The sequence below is a fragment of the Danio rerio genome, chromosome 11 (assembly GCF_052040795.2).
Source record: "Danio rerio strain M-AB ecotype USA chromosome 11, GRCz13ab, whole genome shotgun sequence".
NCBI lineage: Eukaryota > Metazoa > Chordata > Actinopteri > Cypriniformes > Danionidae > Danio > Danio rerio.
The window spans coordinates 45981322-45996824 of NC_141031.1; the positions used below are offsets into that span (position 1 = coordinate 45981322).

The window sequence follows — 15503 nt, forward strand, 5'->3', positions numbered from 1 at the left end:
ATTTACCAGCTAATAACCTCATCATTACATATATAATGAAACTTCTGAACCTAATCAGAGGAGCCTGATATGCTCATTTACAAGTAAAGAGGTCTCTTTTGACACAGAGACACTTTTGAGCAAGACTTTAATGACATTAAGGGCCCTATCATACACCCGGCGCAATGTGGCGCAAGGCGCAGCACAATAGTCTTTTACTACTTTAAGCTTGGCGCAAGGGTCATTTTGAGGTGTTGCGCTACGCTGTTTAAATAGCAAATGCATTAGCGCTCAAATGTGCGCCCATAGGCGTTCTGGTCTAAAAAAGCAGGCGTGTTTTACAGAAACTGAAAATAGTCTGATCTTTAGACCAGAACAAAGTCTGTCTATTTTCTGGCGCAAAGTGCGCCTGGCTTACACACTACACACAAGATGCAATACGCAAATATCTTTACATATGAAAAAGATATAATATATTAAGGATATATATAGGATATAATAAGGATATATATAGGATATAAATATAAATGATTAAAATATTACAAAACATATTCATTTTTAGCCTACATGAATTTAAAAACCACTGCCTTCATACTTTCTTCATCTCGGGAGGCTTTTTCAGTTCATTCAATTTGCTTTTGTATAATGTTATTATTATTAGCAGTATTATTTAATATATCCATATTTATATTTGTTTTATTAGACACAAGCTTAGATTTGTCCACCTGTCAGGTTTTAGACCATATGGGGCACAGCAGGTGTATTTGGAAATAACTTTGTTATTATAAATCATTTATTCGTTTGCTAGAAATTAGAACTGAATTTAGAAATAGTTTTGAAGCAAATCTTTGCGCTTAACAAACAAAATTAATTATTTATAGGCTAATTGATGTCTGTGCGGTAAGGTTTCCCTATCCACGAGAGCAAAAGCGAAAGTGAACTTACTTTACGTCCTGTAAATAGCGAATGCGCTTATGGGGCGATGCAGCTGGCTCTTAAAGGGAATGGGAGATCAGACTCTAATTGGTTTATTCTGAAAACACACCTATAACTCATTAAGAAAATAAACTCAACCCTTTTAGACCAAGCGCCAAGGCGCAAAGCGGAATTTTCCGTCCTTAAGTTAGCAAAATTGCGTTCTGACACGCCCTGAAAGCGTTTGCGCCCTGCGTTTTTGCGCTCTGCGCATGGACCGTCAAAAAATAGAGCCTTAAGGTATGAGAATCACGATTTTAATATTACTGAACATGACTGTGGAAAAAACCCTGTCATTTCAAAACTGTATATTTGCATACTTATTAAATCTGCATATTTGCATACATTTGATTGGATAAATGTATCCAATTGTCTCTTACTTGGCATCCTGTAGAAGTATCGTTCTCCTGCTCCGTCATTGGTCTGCAGGAAGCGGCTGTCCACAGACCAGTCCAGGTGTGTTATAAAGCAGGTGGATTTGTTGCACTCGCCCACTTTCTTATAGCGCTGCGCCACGGCGTAAACGTCCACAAAGCCGTCATTTGAGCCCACGGCCAGATACGAGCCGTCAGGGGAAAACTTGAGCTCGTGAATGACCTCCTTTCTGTCCTTGATGTGCACCACCTCCGTCATGTCCCTGAGCGCACACACACACACACACACACACACACACACGCGCGCACACACACACACACACGCACACACACACACACACACACACACACACAAACACACAAACGGCCTGCATTTGAGCCATCTGATTACAGCATACCAATTTTACTTGTGCTGTCTAAAAATGAACTGCGATTAATCACAAATAAAATCTTGTATTTACATTATATATACTGTATACATTCATTCATTCATTTTCTTTTCGGCTTAGCCCCTTTATCAATCTAGGGTCGCCACAGCGGAATGAACTGCCAATTTATCCAGCATATGTTTTACGCAGCGGATGTTCTTCCAGTTGCAACCCAGTACTGGGAAACACTCATACCCACTCATACACTACGGTCAATTTTAGCATACCCAATTCACCTGTACCGCATGTCTTTGGACTTGTGGGGGAAACTGGAGCACCCGGAGAAAACCCACGCCAACATGGGGAGAACACGCAAACTCCACACAGAAATGCCAACTGAGGCTTAAACCAGCGACCTTGTTACTGTGAGGCGATCGTGCTACCCACTGTGCCACCATGATGCCCCTGATTTTTCATTTATTCATTCATTTTCCTTTGTCTTACGGCGCACTTAAACTATGCTATCCGAATCGTGCCCAGGCCCGTTTCCCGGATCGTTTGATAAGTGTGAGTGCTCTGAATCGGGTTCAGGCGCGGTTCACTCCGGCCCTGGCCCGGCTGAAAGAGGTGTGCCAGAGCGCTGTTCACTCACACTAAGGCTGTACTCACACTAGGTACAGTTGCCTCGAACCGGGCCAAAGCCCGCTTGTTCCCCCTCCCGTCTCCCCCGACTCACACCACAAACGGGCCTCGGCACGCTTACGTCATCACTGCTGCGCTGTTCAGTGAGAAGCGCTCTCTCACTCTGCAGCACAGTGGAGATTTCTCTAGTTATATCGTGTCAGTCGGTTTTTATGCAGTGACATGCAGTCAAATATTTCACCAAACAGTCCTTAGGGATGCGGGGACACGCAGTCAGATATTTCACTGAACAGATCCGCCACTTTTGGCGCTCATAAACAATCATAAAGCCCTCGTGCTGCAGGAATGAGGAGGTCTGCTGAAGGCGCGCAGCTGTCGTGCAGTGAGGGGTTTGCATATTTAATAAACTACGGCAGTTTGCGTTCACTGAACAGTAAGAATGATTATAAATCCATATGAAACAGCCCCTTAAAATCACGTCTCGCTTTCAGTTTCGGGCTTTGGCGCGTTTTGCACTCACACACAAGCGTACCGCACCAAAGCCCAAGGGAACCGCGCTCAGGCACACCTCTTCCAACCGGGCCAGGGCCGGCCAAGTGAACCGTGCTTGAGCCCGATTCAGCGCACTCACACTTCTCAAACAATCCGGGAAACAGGCCTGGGCACGGTACTGATGGCATAGTGTGAGTAGACCCTAAAAGTGTACCACGCCTGAGCACAAAACTGAAGACAAGACGTGACTTTGAAGGGACTGTTTCCTATGGCTTTATTAATCATACTAACTGTTTAATGAACGCAAACTGTTGTTGATTATTAAAGATACAAACCCCTGACTGCACGACAGTTGCACCTTCAGCAAACCTCTTAATTCCTGCAGCACGAGGACTTCATGATTGTTTAGGAGCGTCAAAAGTGGCGGATCTGTTCGGCGAAATATCTGACTGTGTGTCACTGCATCTCAAACGACTTAAACCAGGGGTGTCCAAACTACGGCCCGCGGGCCATCTGCGGCCCGCAAACAGTTTTGTGGTGGCCCGCGAGGTTTTTTATGAATATTAATAGATTCTGGCCCGCTATACAAAAATCAACGTAATTCAATAAATAACCACCGGGTGTCGCTATTACATGCCTTCAATTAGGCAGCACTTCTTGTTATGATGTAAAACTAACCGACCAAACTGAAGGAAACATAATTGATAATTACATTTTGGCGAGCCATGGCGCACCAAGAAAAAGGAAAATCAACAGTCAGTGCAGGAAGTTTCAGTCACGTTGGGGCAAAGAATATTTCTTTACAGAGGTCAGCGGGAAATGGATCTGTTTAATTTGCCAGGAATCAGTTGCAGTAATGAAGGGATATAATATTAAAAGACATTATGAAACAAAGCATCAGGCCTTTAGCTCTTACACTGGTGCCGAACGAGATCAAAAAGTAAAACAATTAGCAGCTGCCCCTTCAGCTCAACAACAGCAGTTTTTTTGTGCTAATAAAGTGCAAGAAAATTCTTCACTACACTGCAAAAAATGCTTTTATTTATATTTTTTGTCTTGTTTCAAGTCCAAATATCTAAATAATCTTAAATAAAGGAGAATTTTCTAATTTGTTTTGAGAAATAATATGCCAATATTAAGTGAGTTTTTCCTCAAAACAAGCGAATTAATCTGCCAATGGGGTAAGCAAAATAATCTTGTTTTTCCTTTTGATATAAGATTATTTTTTTGCAGTGTGGCTAGATATGAGGTAGCTCAGCTAATCACACAGCACAGGAAACCCTTCACAGAAGGAGAATTTATAAAGGAGGAGTGTTGCAACTGTAATTTGCCCAGAGAAGATTCAAGTTTTTAAAAAACTTAAGTCTTTCTAGAAACACAGTTGGATGATGAAATAAAATAATTCCATAATAATATACACACACACATCCATCCATCTATGCATATATATATATATATATATATATATATATATATATATATATATATATATATATATATATATATATATATATATATATATATATGCGTGTCTGTGTGATGTATGTAAAATTTGGCCCGGGACAAGGTTTTTTTTATTTTGCATCTGGCCCTCGGCCCAAAAAGTTTGGACACCCCTGACTTTAACGATATAACGATATAAATAAATGTCCACTGTGCTGAGCGAGAGCGCTTCATACCAAACAACGCATCATCGATGATGTAAGCGTGCTCAGGCCCGAATGCGATGTGAGTGCGGGCCGTCGGGTAATATGGGAGGGGGAACAAGCGTGCTTCGGACGGGGTTTAAGGCAACTGTACATAGTATGAGTACACCATTAAGCAGGCTACACACAGGATGAGCCGCTCTGCACCGCGACACGGCGCGCACATGACAGTTAACAGTATGGAACACGAAACACGCACATTCGCATGATATTTAACGTGAAACTATTTAGATGGCGCTCTGTGGTGCGGCAGAAATATGAACACTGTCCTGAGTCGTGGCTGGGCGCCACCGTCAGCCGCCGGCTTGTGGCGCTGGTGTGTGTACCCTGATTGAAACCTATGTTTAGAATTCTGAAATGCATGACGCTGCGTGGCGCTTCTGGTGTGTGACCCCCTTTAGTCTCTACTTCAGAGGCCATCACAGTGGAATCAACTATTCCAGCATATGTTTTACGCAGCGGATGCCCTTCCAGCTGCAACCCAGTTGTGGGATACACGCATACACACTCATTCACACACATACACTATGGTGAAGTTAGCTTTTTCAATTCCACTATAGCACATGTGTTTGGACTGTGGAGGAAACCCACGCCAACACGGGGAGAACATGCTAACTCCACACATCAACTGACTCAGCCGGGACTCAAACCAGCAACTTTCTTGCTGTGAGGCCACAGTGCTAACTACTGAGCCACCGTGCCACCCAATATGATTTCTGCTAATTATTATTTTATTTTGATTTGTTCTATTAAGTTTCAGCTTTTCATTTATTGTGATTTCTTACATTTTATTCAGTTCATGAAAATGTTTTTGACCAATAGTTCCACTGTTGTATTTATTAAGATGAGTAAAATAAGCCTGGTTTAAGCAGATGGGTCTGGAGCGAAGGCTGAAGTACCTGACGCGCAGGACTGTAAAGGATCCGTCCTTCATGCCGAGAGCCAGCTGAGAGCCGTCATTGATGAAGGAAACACTGCGCACCGCCTCCTCCATGTTGCAGCGAGCGATCAGTGTGTGTTCAGACAAACTCCACAGCCTGAGGGAGAAAAATAAGCATGGAAATTAATTCATGAGTTCATGTACTGTAGGAATTGTATGCTTACACTGAAGGTTTTGTCTTGTTTCTTGTCAGAATATCTAAAAATTATTAATTATGCCCCCTTTATACAAGATATAAATTAAGTATCTGTGTGTGTGTTTGTGTGTGTGTGTGTGTGTGTGTGTGTGTGTGTGTGTGTGTGTGTGTGTGTGTGTGTATTTGTGTGTGTGTGTTTCAGCTCAAAATACCACACAAATAATGTTTTCAATCTGTCTGAAGCTGACCCTTTTAGGATTTGATCCTAATTGTGGCATTCTGGTGACTGTCGCTTTAAATTCAAATGAGATTGTGCACTTTTCAAAAGAGGGTGGAGCTAGAAAAGCCTATGTGTCAGCACTATTGCATTCAAAAACAAGACCAATGTTCTATGCTAATGAGGGAGAGGTGGTCACTAGTGGGCGGGGCTTTCCCCCTCTGATGACATAAGCAAAGGGAGAATGTCAATCAAAGTGTTTCTGCAGACTGTTTACATCAAGTCTGATTATAAATTAGAATTGATTAATATTTTTGTACCATTAGAAGCTGACGATTTTTGATATTTAGATTTGCTGGAATGTTTCATAATTAGAAATGTTATGACTTTTCTTAATTTCTTCATTTATGTTAGGCTGCTTTGACAGGATCTACAATGTAAAAAGGGCTATAGAAATAAAGATGAAGTTAAATCTTTCAAGATCTGCTAAATTCAGAGCTATTTTCCACATTCTCCATCTGTGTGTGTGTCCTCCATATGTATGTGTGTGTGTGTGTGAACTGACCGTACAGATCGGTCATCACTGCCGGTCACAGCGAGCGGTTGTTTTGGGTGCAGGTCGAGGGCCCAGAGTTCCCCCTCAGAGTGACCCTGCATGATGAGCAGAGGTTTGTCTCTATCTCTGACCATCACCTCGAAGATCTCGCTGTCCTGAGTCCCGGCCAGGATCCTGTCAGCCCGCCAGCACACACTGCGGATGGACAGACCTGCGTGACAAAAAACATCTAACATCAGTACAAATCAGGATGAAATCTTAACAATACTGTCTAAGGGAATATGATTAACATATGATAATATGCATATACTAAACTGTGGTTGAGTTCTGTGATAATAATATTTCTTGCAATATAACATTTCCATTGAGAGTCCAGGAAACTAAAATTTTGAATGTTGCTTTAACTTATTTCAATAAGTTTATCTGGTTTCAACTCATTTTTTAAAGTTACAATGTTTAACTTTAAAGTTAGTCCATTTAACTGATGTAAGTTGAGATAATAATAATAATAATAATAAATAATGAAATAATAATAATAAAATAATAATACAATAAAATATAATAATAATAATAAATAATAAAAATAATGAAATAATAATAATAATAATAATAATAAATAATAATAAATAATAAATAATAAAAAAATAATAATAATAAATAATAATAATAATAATTAATAATAATACAATAAAAAAGATATTAATAATGATAAATAATGAAATAATTATAATAATAACACTAATAATAAAATAATAATAATAAATAAATAATAAATAAATAATGAAATAACAATATTAATAATATAATAATAATAATAATAATAATAATAATAATTGCATAAAAAATGTCTAATAAATTTTTGTTGAGTTCTGTGATAATATTTCTTGCAATATAACATTTCCATTGAGAAATGCTAGTTAAATCACAGTACCATTTTTTATCATATTTTAAATATTGTGTTCACAATTAATGATAGAGTCAAGAAAACTAACATTGTGTATGTATCTTTAACTTATTTTAATAAGTTAATCAGGTTTCAACTCATTTTTTTGTAAGTTATACAATGTTTAACTTTAAATTTATAGTCAATTTAACTGATGTAAGTTGAGATAATAATAATAATGATAATAATAATAATAATAAAATTAATAATAATAAATTATAAAATGATAATTATTATTTTTATAAAATACATAATAAAACAAATAAAAATTTATAATAATAATAATAATAATAATGATGATGATAACAATAATAATAATATAAATAATAATAATATTTCATCATCATCATTTCAGGGCATCAGCTGCGTAAAACATATGCTGGTTAAGTTGGCGGTTTATTCCGCTGTGGCGACCCCAGATTTATTAAAGGGGCTAAGCCGAAAAGAAAATTAATGAAAAACATTAAAATTAATAAAAATAATAATTCCTTACATTTATGAAGCGCTTTTCTGGACACTCAAAGTGCCTTACTCACATTTTGATTCTATTTTCTGATATTCAAAACCTCCCGTCTAATGGTTTCTAATTGATAAGAAGTCTGCAATTGTGACAAATGACACCCAAGATGGGGCTCAAAACGGCATGTGCTAGAGTAAGAAGGGGGGACTGTTTTTTTTTTTCTTTTTCTGTTTTTTAGACAGAAAAGTGTTTCTACAGGGGGTTTGTCAAGCCCACTCATCTATGTGCAGCTCAATTCAAAGTTAGGGTAATTAGGCAATATTACATAACAGTGGTTTGTTCTGGAGACAATCCAAAACTAATATTGTTTAATATTGTTAAATTTATTTAAAGCCATTTTAAGGTCAATATTATTAGCCCCCTAATAATATTGACCTTAAAATGGCTTTAAATAAATTGAAAACTGCTTTTATTCTAGCCGAAATAAAACAAATAAGACTTTCTCCAGAAGAAAAAATATTATCAGACATACTGTGAACATTTCATTGCCCTGTTAAACATCATTTGGGAAACATTAGAAAAATATTCACAGGATGACGAATCATTTTGTCTTCAGCTGTACCTGCAGGTTTGTTATGTGACAGTGTTCAGCTGTGAAACTGAGGACAGCTTCATCGCTAGCAGACTCGCATGTGCTGAGAAACAGTGTCTGTCAGCCTTATAAGCGCTGCCTTGTTGCCATGGCGACCAATCCCTTATATACGGTCTGTCCTTTACAGCGTGTGAATGAATGATCTGTTCCGGCATCATTGATCTGCTGCCGCTGAGATGCACTCAATGCTGCGGCCTTTTGAGAAATGCTCAATAATGGAAACAGCCATTCAAGGCTCACTGCACAGAGCCTGCCATGACAAATCCAGTTAATTGTGTAAGACATTTGGGGAAATTTTGAATATATGAATCAAACCAGGGTAAAAAGTAAACACTAAAACACACAAAAAAAGTTTGGTTTAAGTCATAAGTCTGCTTAAGTATTAATATTTAAAAAATGTTGACAATACACAACATCCATTCATTCATTTCCTTCAGTTTAGCTCCTTTAATCTTCAGGTGTCAACACAGTGGAATGAAACGTCAACTATTCCAGCATATGTTTTACACAGTGGATGCCCTTCCTGCTGCAACCCAGTACTGGGAAACACCCATACAAACTCATTCATTACTGCTTTGCAGCAGGAAGGGCATCCTCTGTGGAAAACATATGCTAGAAGAGTTGGCAGTTCATTCCGCTGTGGTGACCCCTGATGAATAAAGCGACTAAGCTGAAGAAAAATGATAGGGGCGCAACTGCACATTTACTGATGGGTATGTGGCTTCAACTTTTACGCGCCCCCCTTCAATCCAACTATATTTTATAACAGGCAAGTGATAAAATGTGGAAAATATTTCCATCAATAAATTAAAGATATTTTATCATAAAGATATCTATATGCTTCAAAAAATACAGTTTCGCATTTCTGAACACAACTGAAATAGTATGAAGTAGTAAAAGGTATAATTACATTAAGCATGTTAAGTCGCAAAGAAATGCATCTCATACCACCCCAAATTTCTTCTCAATTTAATTTTCCCTCACTAAATGATTATATCACCTTGACTAGCCTTGCTTTTGGACTTTTTGTACTACATTTGTCAAAACAAAATGAAAGACATGGGAGTCCTAAAGGGCAAAAGAACATTGCAATTACTTCTCACATGCATACTGAGAAGTGTAAGGTCTGTCTTTGCAAGAACAATTGACTGAAACTGCAAAAAGTTAAATAAAAAAGACTGTCAAATGTTTAGTGTAAAAAAAAAAAGTAAAAAAAAAACAGAAACAAACAAATGTTCTGTTTAATTGAAATGTTATAACTTTGTTTGTAGCTAAAATTAAAATAGTTTTGAGCTAAGAAGTTACCAAAAGGCCTGATGAATCAATATGATACATAATAAATTCATAAAAACATGTATATGGTATGAAAAATTGGGGTGGGGGGGTGTTGGGTGGAATGATTTTTTTAATTTAATAAAATACAATATTATACGCGTATAAAATGCTAAATAAACATTTTTAACAAATATATATATATATATATATATATATATATATATATATATATATATATATATATTATTTAAAACTTTTAATATGGATAATTTCAAAAATAGTTTTGGCACAATGGCGCCCCCCATGTGTGGCGCCCCTATGCGCCGCATATACTGCATACCCCCTTTTTGCGCCACTGGATATCGCATATTTTTGGATATCGGTCAATCCAAATCAGATCTTGCGCATGCGCTATATTCTGTGTAATTTATAAGCCAACAAAAGCCATGAGGTAGCCTATTATAAGGCACTAGATAGTTTTCATGTAGGCTACTATATGCTAAATCAGGAGTTGTCAACTGGTTTAGCCATGGGACCCACATTTTTGGTCATCAAGCCGCGACCCAAATTATTAGGAACTATAATACAATTTTAGGAATTATAATTAATTTGTATTTATTGGTTAACATACACAAGTAGTGACAGATACATCATAAGAAATTCACCAAGACTTACAAATAAACACTATTTTATTGCTATTATTTATCAAAATTTATCAAATTATCGAAATATTACAAAGTAAACACAACAAATACTGTAAACAGTGGTTAGGGTATGAAAAGGTTCAGTTACTATGAACTGAACTGTTAATAAAACATGTTGTCTGGTTTCTAAATGTCGTTTTAATTCAGAAGGTTTCATGCTCTATTGTGAGAGCACCTCACTACTTCTGACACACCGAGGTTTTAAGTCTTTTTTGTCGTCAATATATGTAAATCCATACTTTACATATTCAGGGTTGTACTTGCGCTTGGACATACTTGTTGCTAAATTAAATGAAATTTCACATGTCAAACGGTAAAGCTGTCATGCACGCATTTCAAAATAAAAGTCAAAATAAGTAAAAAATTAAACTTTTGTTGTTTATTTGACCACACACACGACCCACCAGTTGAGAAACTCTGTCCTTAATGTTCTGAAGCTATTCTATAGTTCAGGGGTTTTCAAACTGTGGGTCACGACCCACTAGTGAGTCGCATAGTGAACAAAGGTGGGTCGCGCAACATCACGTAGCTGACCGCAGCTATATTTAGATTGCGGCAAATCAAAACCAGTAAGATTGACGGCAATAACTCAAAAACTTCTTACCCTAAAAATATCTAAAGTGTGCTTCTGCAAAAAGACAAAGCTGGTTATGTTTCACAGCGATCTTTTTAATTTTTTTCGCTCAACATTATGAGCACTGCTCCGTTAGAGCCCTCGCAATCTGCGTTTAGCCAGTAGAGCTCTCAGTAAGGGAATTTCATTCATGTTCAGTTCAGCGCTTCCCTCTGCTGCACCTGTCAATCACTCTTCATTCATTCACAATTCAAGCAGCGTGTCGCGTTCATGACATCACGAATAAACTTTCTCCAAGACTATTTCTTCCTGTTAGTTTAAATAATCAGTGGAGGAAAGCATTCAGTTTTACATTAAATGGCTTCATTTTGACCTGCAACATGGAGTTCCTTGCTGTTTCTAAATCATGCGCTGTGTTTCTTAGATCAGCAGATCGCATTTGCAACACAGGAGTAGAGAGGGTTATTACCTGCTCTTCACAAGCAAAGTAGGCCTACCTGAAACTTTAAAGTAGAAAAGCCTCAATAATACATCGGACAGATCTTCAACACACTGATTTCTTTCCTTTGTGCTGCTGTTTTGAAAGTGTCCTTAGGTACTGGAGGCTTGCACCTGTGTCTCAGTGATGCATCAGGTGCTTCATTCATGCAAACGGCTGCGCAGACGCAACATGCGCCGCTCAGTAAAATTATTCTCACAATGAGTTTCTGTTCTCTCATCCTTCAGACTGAGTTTAATCTCCCGGAGGAATACTTTCAGTGCTGCGAATAGTTTGTTGGGTCACTGTGGTCAAAGTAGTTGATTACATTTAATAGAAATGAAACTGACCGGCGCATATGAATTGTCATTACCAGAAAATTATTTAGCCTAATATAGGCTACTCTGAAACTGTGAATATTTCACTGTCATTTGATTTGTATTAATATTTTATAGAACAGACTCGTTTGTCAGCTTGTGCGCTGATAAGCAGGCCTTGTTTTTTAACTTCACCTCACTTATTCTTGTTTGTTTTGTAGAAAACTGACCAACAAAATACATTAAAATAACCAACAAATTATACCAAACCAAATTAATTTCAAAAGATCATTTTTCAGACATGCTTTCAGTTTCTCCATCTCACTCCTGGTGAGTTTAGGCGAGGAGGGAATGTTTATTAAGTAAAACTGGCCTCAGGTTTAGTTTAGTCTGCTTCAAAAATGCAGGAGAATATCAATCATTGCTAAAAGGCAGGTTATATTACCAACGATTAGTGTCAATAGCACAAATAGTGATGACCTATTACAGATTTTAAAGAAAAATCTTATTATAAAAAAGGAAACATAAGCTGGACCCCAACAGATCATATCAATGTCATAAGGAATGCATAAATAATGTAGCGTTTATAGTAAGCATCATGTTTAGTTAGATGTTTAGTGGCATCTGTCATATACAGTAGGCCTATAGGTGTTTATTTTACTAAACAAGATATATCATTTGAGTTTATCACCAGAACTATAGCAGCTGTACTAAGTTAATAATAATAAAAAAAACAGCACAGTATCAGGATTGGATCTATATTAGTCGATACTTTTGGTATCGGGAATGCTATCGGTCCATCCCTAGTGTACACCATAAAAAGCATGCTGTTTTTCATGAAAGGCTCCTGTATTGTTTTACCTTTATAACCCTGTTCAGCCTCCCTGAGGTCAATCTTGGTGATGGGCTTGAAATCCACATCCCACAGCCTCACGCATCCGTCACGACCACCGGTGGCGAAACCTTCCTCACACGAGTGCATGCTGAAGATCCCAGCCTGCGGAGCAGAGACAGACACAAACTGAGCAACAGGCCATGCTTTCAGGGCTCATGAACTGAGAAAGCAAAACTCCCTCCAGCTTTTGACTTATACGCGCTTGTAGACTATCAGATTGTTAAGTGTGACGTCACGCGAAGCGGCTTCCGGGTGCAAGTGCTCTATCAAACTGTATGGGGAGACTCATGAAATCGTGATAATAAACGTTTACAAAGAGCTGTAATACTTTCGAAAATCTTGATCGCAATACATAAGATCCAGTAAGACTAGTGAAATACAGTCTCGGGCCACAGCTCATTGGTTATTTTCATTAGAGTAGTTCCTGCGCTATGATGAGGCCTGAAAACTGACTGAAACTTTCCAAAAATATGAATCTTCTGTATTAAAAAAATCATAATTGAGCAAATACAACTTTTTCTAACACAATAAAGCAGGGAGAGTGTGGAAAATGCAAATAACAAAGAATGTAGTGATTTCTAAATAAATCAATTTTCCTATTTTGGTTCTTGCAACACATTTAAAGAAAAGTTAAAGCATTTTTCACTTTGAAATGTTGCCATTCCTTTTCACAGCATTTAAAAGACGTTTAGGGACTGAAGACTCCAAGTGATGTTGAGTTTCAGGTGTATTGTAGTCCCATTCTTCCTGCAAACATGTCTTAAGGGTACAGTACAGTACGCAGTTCTTGTTGTTGCATTTTGAAATTCAAAATGCGCCACACATTCTCTATTCTAGACAAGTTTGGGACTGTGGGCAGGCCAGCCCAGTACCTGTCTCCTCTTTCTCCGCAGTAGGACTTTGTATTGTGTGCAGAATGAGGTTTTGCATTGTCTTGTTGTAATATGCATGGGCGTCCCTGGAAAAGAAGACAGCATATTGTGCTCCAAGATGTCGGTGTACTTTTCAGCATTAATGGTGACACAGAAGTGCAGGTCAGCTTTGCCAAGGGCACTTGACCATGACAGAGCCTGGCTTTTAGATTTGTTGCTGGTATCAGTCTGGATGACCCTTTTCTTCTTTGGTCCGGAGCACACAGCACCCATTTTAAATTAAATTAAAGTTAAGTTAAGTTAAGTTAAGTTAAGTTAAGTTAAGTTAAGTTAAGTTAAGTTAAGTTAAGTTAAGTTAAGTTAAGTTAAGTTAAGTTAAGTTAAGTTAAGTTAAGTTAAGTTAAATTAAATAATAATACAAAATAAAATAAAATAAAATAAAATTTAATTTAATTAAAAAATAATAGTAAAATAAAAAATGATAATAAAATAAAATTTAATTAAACAATAAAATTAAATTAAAAATAAATAAAATTAAATAAAATTAAATTAAATGAAAAAATAAAATAAAATAAAAAATAAATAAAATTAATTCATGTTTATACATATATATATATATATATATATATATATATATATATATATATATATAGATAGATAGATAGATAGATAGATAGATAGATAGATAGATAGATAGATAGATAGATAGATAGATAGATAGATAGATAGATAGATAGATAGATAGATAGATAGATAGATAGATAGATAGATAGATAGATAGATAGATAGATAGATAGATAGATATAGATATATAGCGCATTTCACAATGTAGATTGTGTCAAAGCAGCTTAACATAGTTGAAGCTTAACATAGAGAAGTCGACAGCGCTTCTGGATACTGTTAACATAGGGCTTCCTTTGGCCATCATCATTTTTTAGTGGTATTTGTGGATGTAAGTATGTAGTGTGGTATTGACAAACACTTGCCAATGTAGTCCTGAGTCCATGTGGTGATATGGCTTATAGTTGAATAATGATTCTGTTTTCCATACTGTCCCAACTCTTTCTGATTTAAGGTTGTAATTGAAAATTGGTCAAAGATAATCGTCAAAAATGCATATGACCCATTCTGTCTTCATGTTTCAGTTAAAATTATATTACATAACGAACAAATCCGCACATTTGAAGGCACTTTAGTTGCTCTTTAAGCACTAATACATCTGTTTTGCACCACACAAACAGATCAGAGATGGGAATGGAGTGATGGTTAATTTCTCAGATGATGTGCGATATCGTGTAGGATGTGTTAAGCTTCACTCACGCCGTGCGCTGCCTGTATGGTTCGCGTCAGGTTGAGTCCTTTCCACACATAGATATCTCCGTTTAGAGCGCCTGAATACGTCACTTCTTCTTTAGCTGTTGCCAAGCACAAGATGGTCTGCAGGTCTCCCGTCTTCCCGAAAATCCCTCGCTTTGGTGTCAGTGCATTTCCACATAATGCCCAGAACTACGGAAGAGAGATGAAGATAAGCACATGAGAAACGACTCCTAATTTACTGCCAGTTTGTTCCTCACACAAATCTGAAGAGATTAATTCAGAAAAAAATAAATATAGTGCATGCAGCAAATGAGGGAGCAAATAAGACAAATAATATTTAACAATAAAACTTTAATAAAAGCATGGTATAAAGTATAATAACCATGATTATTATTAAATTATTAAATACAATAAGATTAATAATGTATTACTAATTAATAACACAGGTATTAAACATTAACAGGTTTAACAAACATCAGTAAACGGTTCACTTTTTATGTGTAGCCAAAACCCCATTAAATTATTAATTGAATAGCAAAATGCATTTGTTTAAGTAAAAAATAAATTATTTTTTTAATTGATTTATAAAATACAGAACTCAGAAAAAGGAAAACAGAATTTTAGAATAATT

The 15503-nt window shown here is 36.8% G+C and overlaps 1 protein-coding gene across 2 annotated transcripts in view; it reads right to left on the minus strand.

Annotated features, from left to right (window-relative positions):
* Window positions 1–15503, minus strand: part of eml6 (EMAP like 6) — a 93684-nt gene that overhangs the window by 45604 nt on the left and 32577 nt on the right. For both annotated transcript variants that reach the window (XM_087274087.1, XM_087274088.1), the window contains exons 7-11: window positions 14876–15061; window positions 12650–12785; window positions 6395–6596; window positions 5436–5573; window positions 1335–1591 (exon numbers count right to left, since the gene is read on the minus strand). In XM_087274087.1, the coding sequence (XP_087130213.1) occupies window positions 1335–1591; window positions 5436–5573; window positions 6395–6596; window positions 12650–12785; window positions 14876–15061 (919 nt within the window). The remainder of the gene's footprint in view (window positions 1–1334; window positions 1592–5435; window positions 5574–6394; window positions 6597–12649; window positions 12786–14875; window positions 15062–15503) is intronic.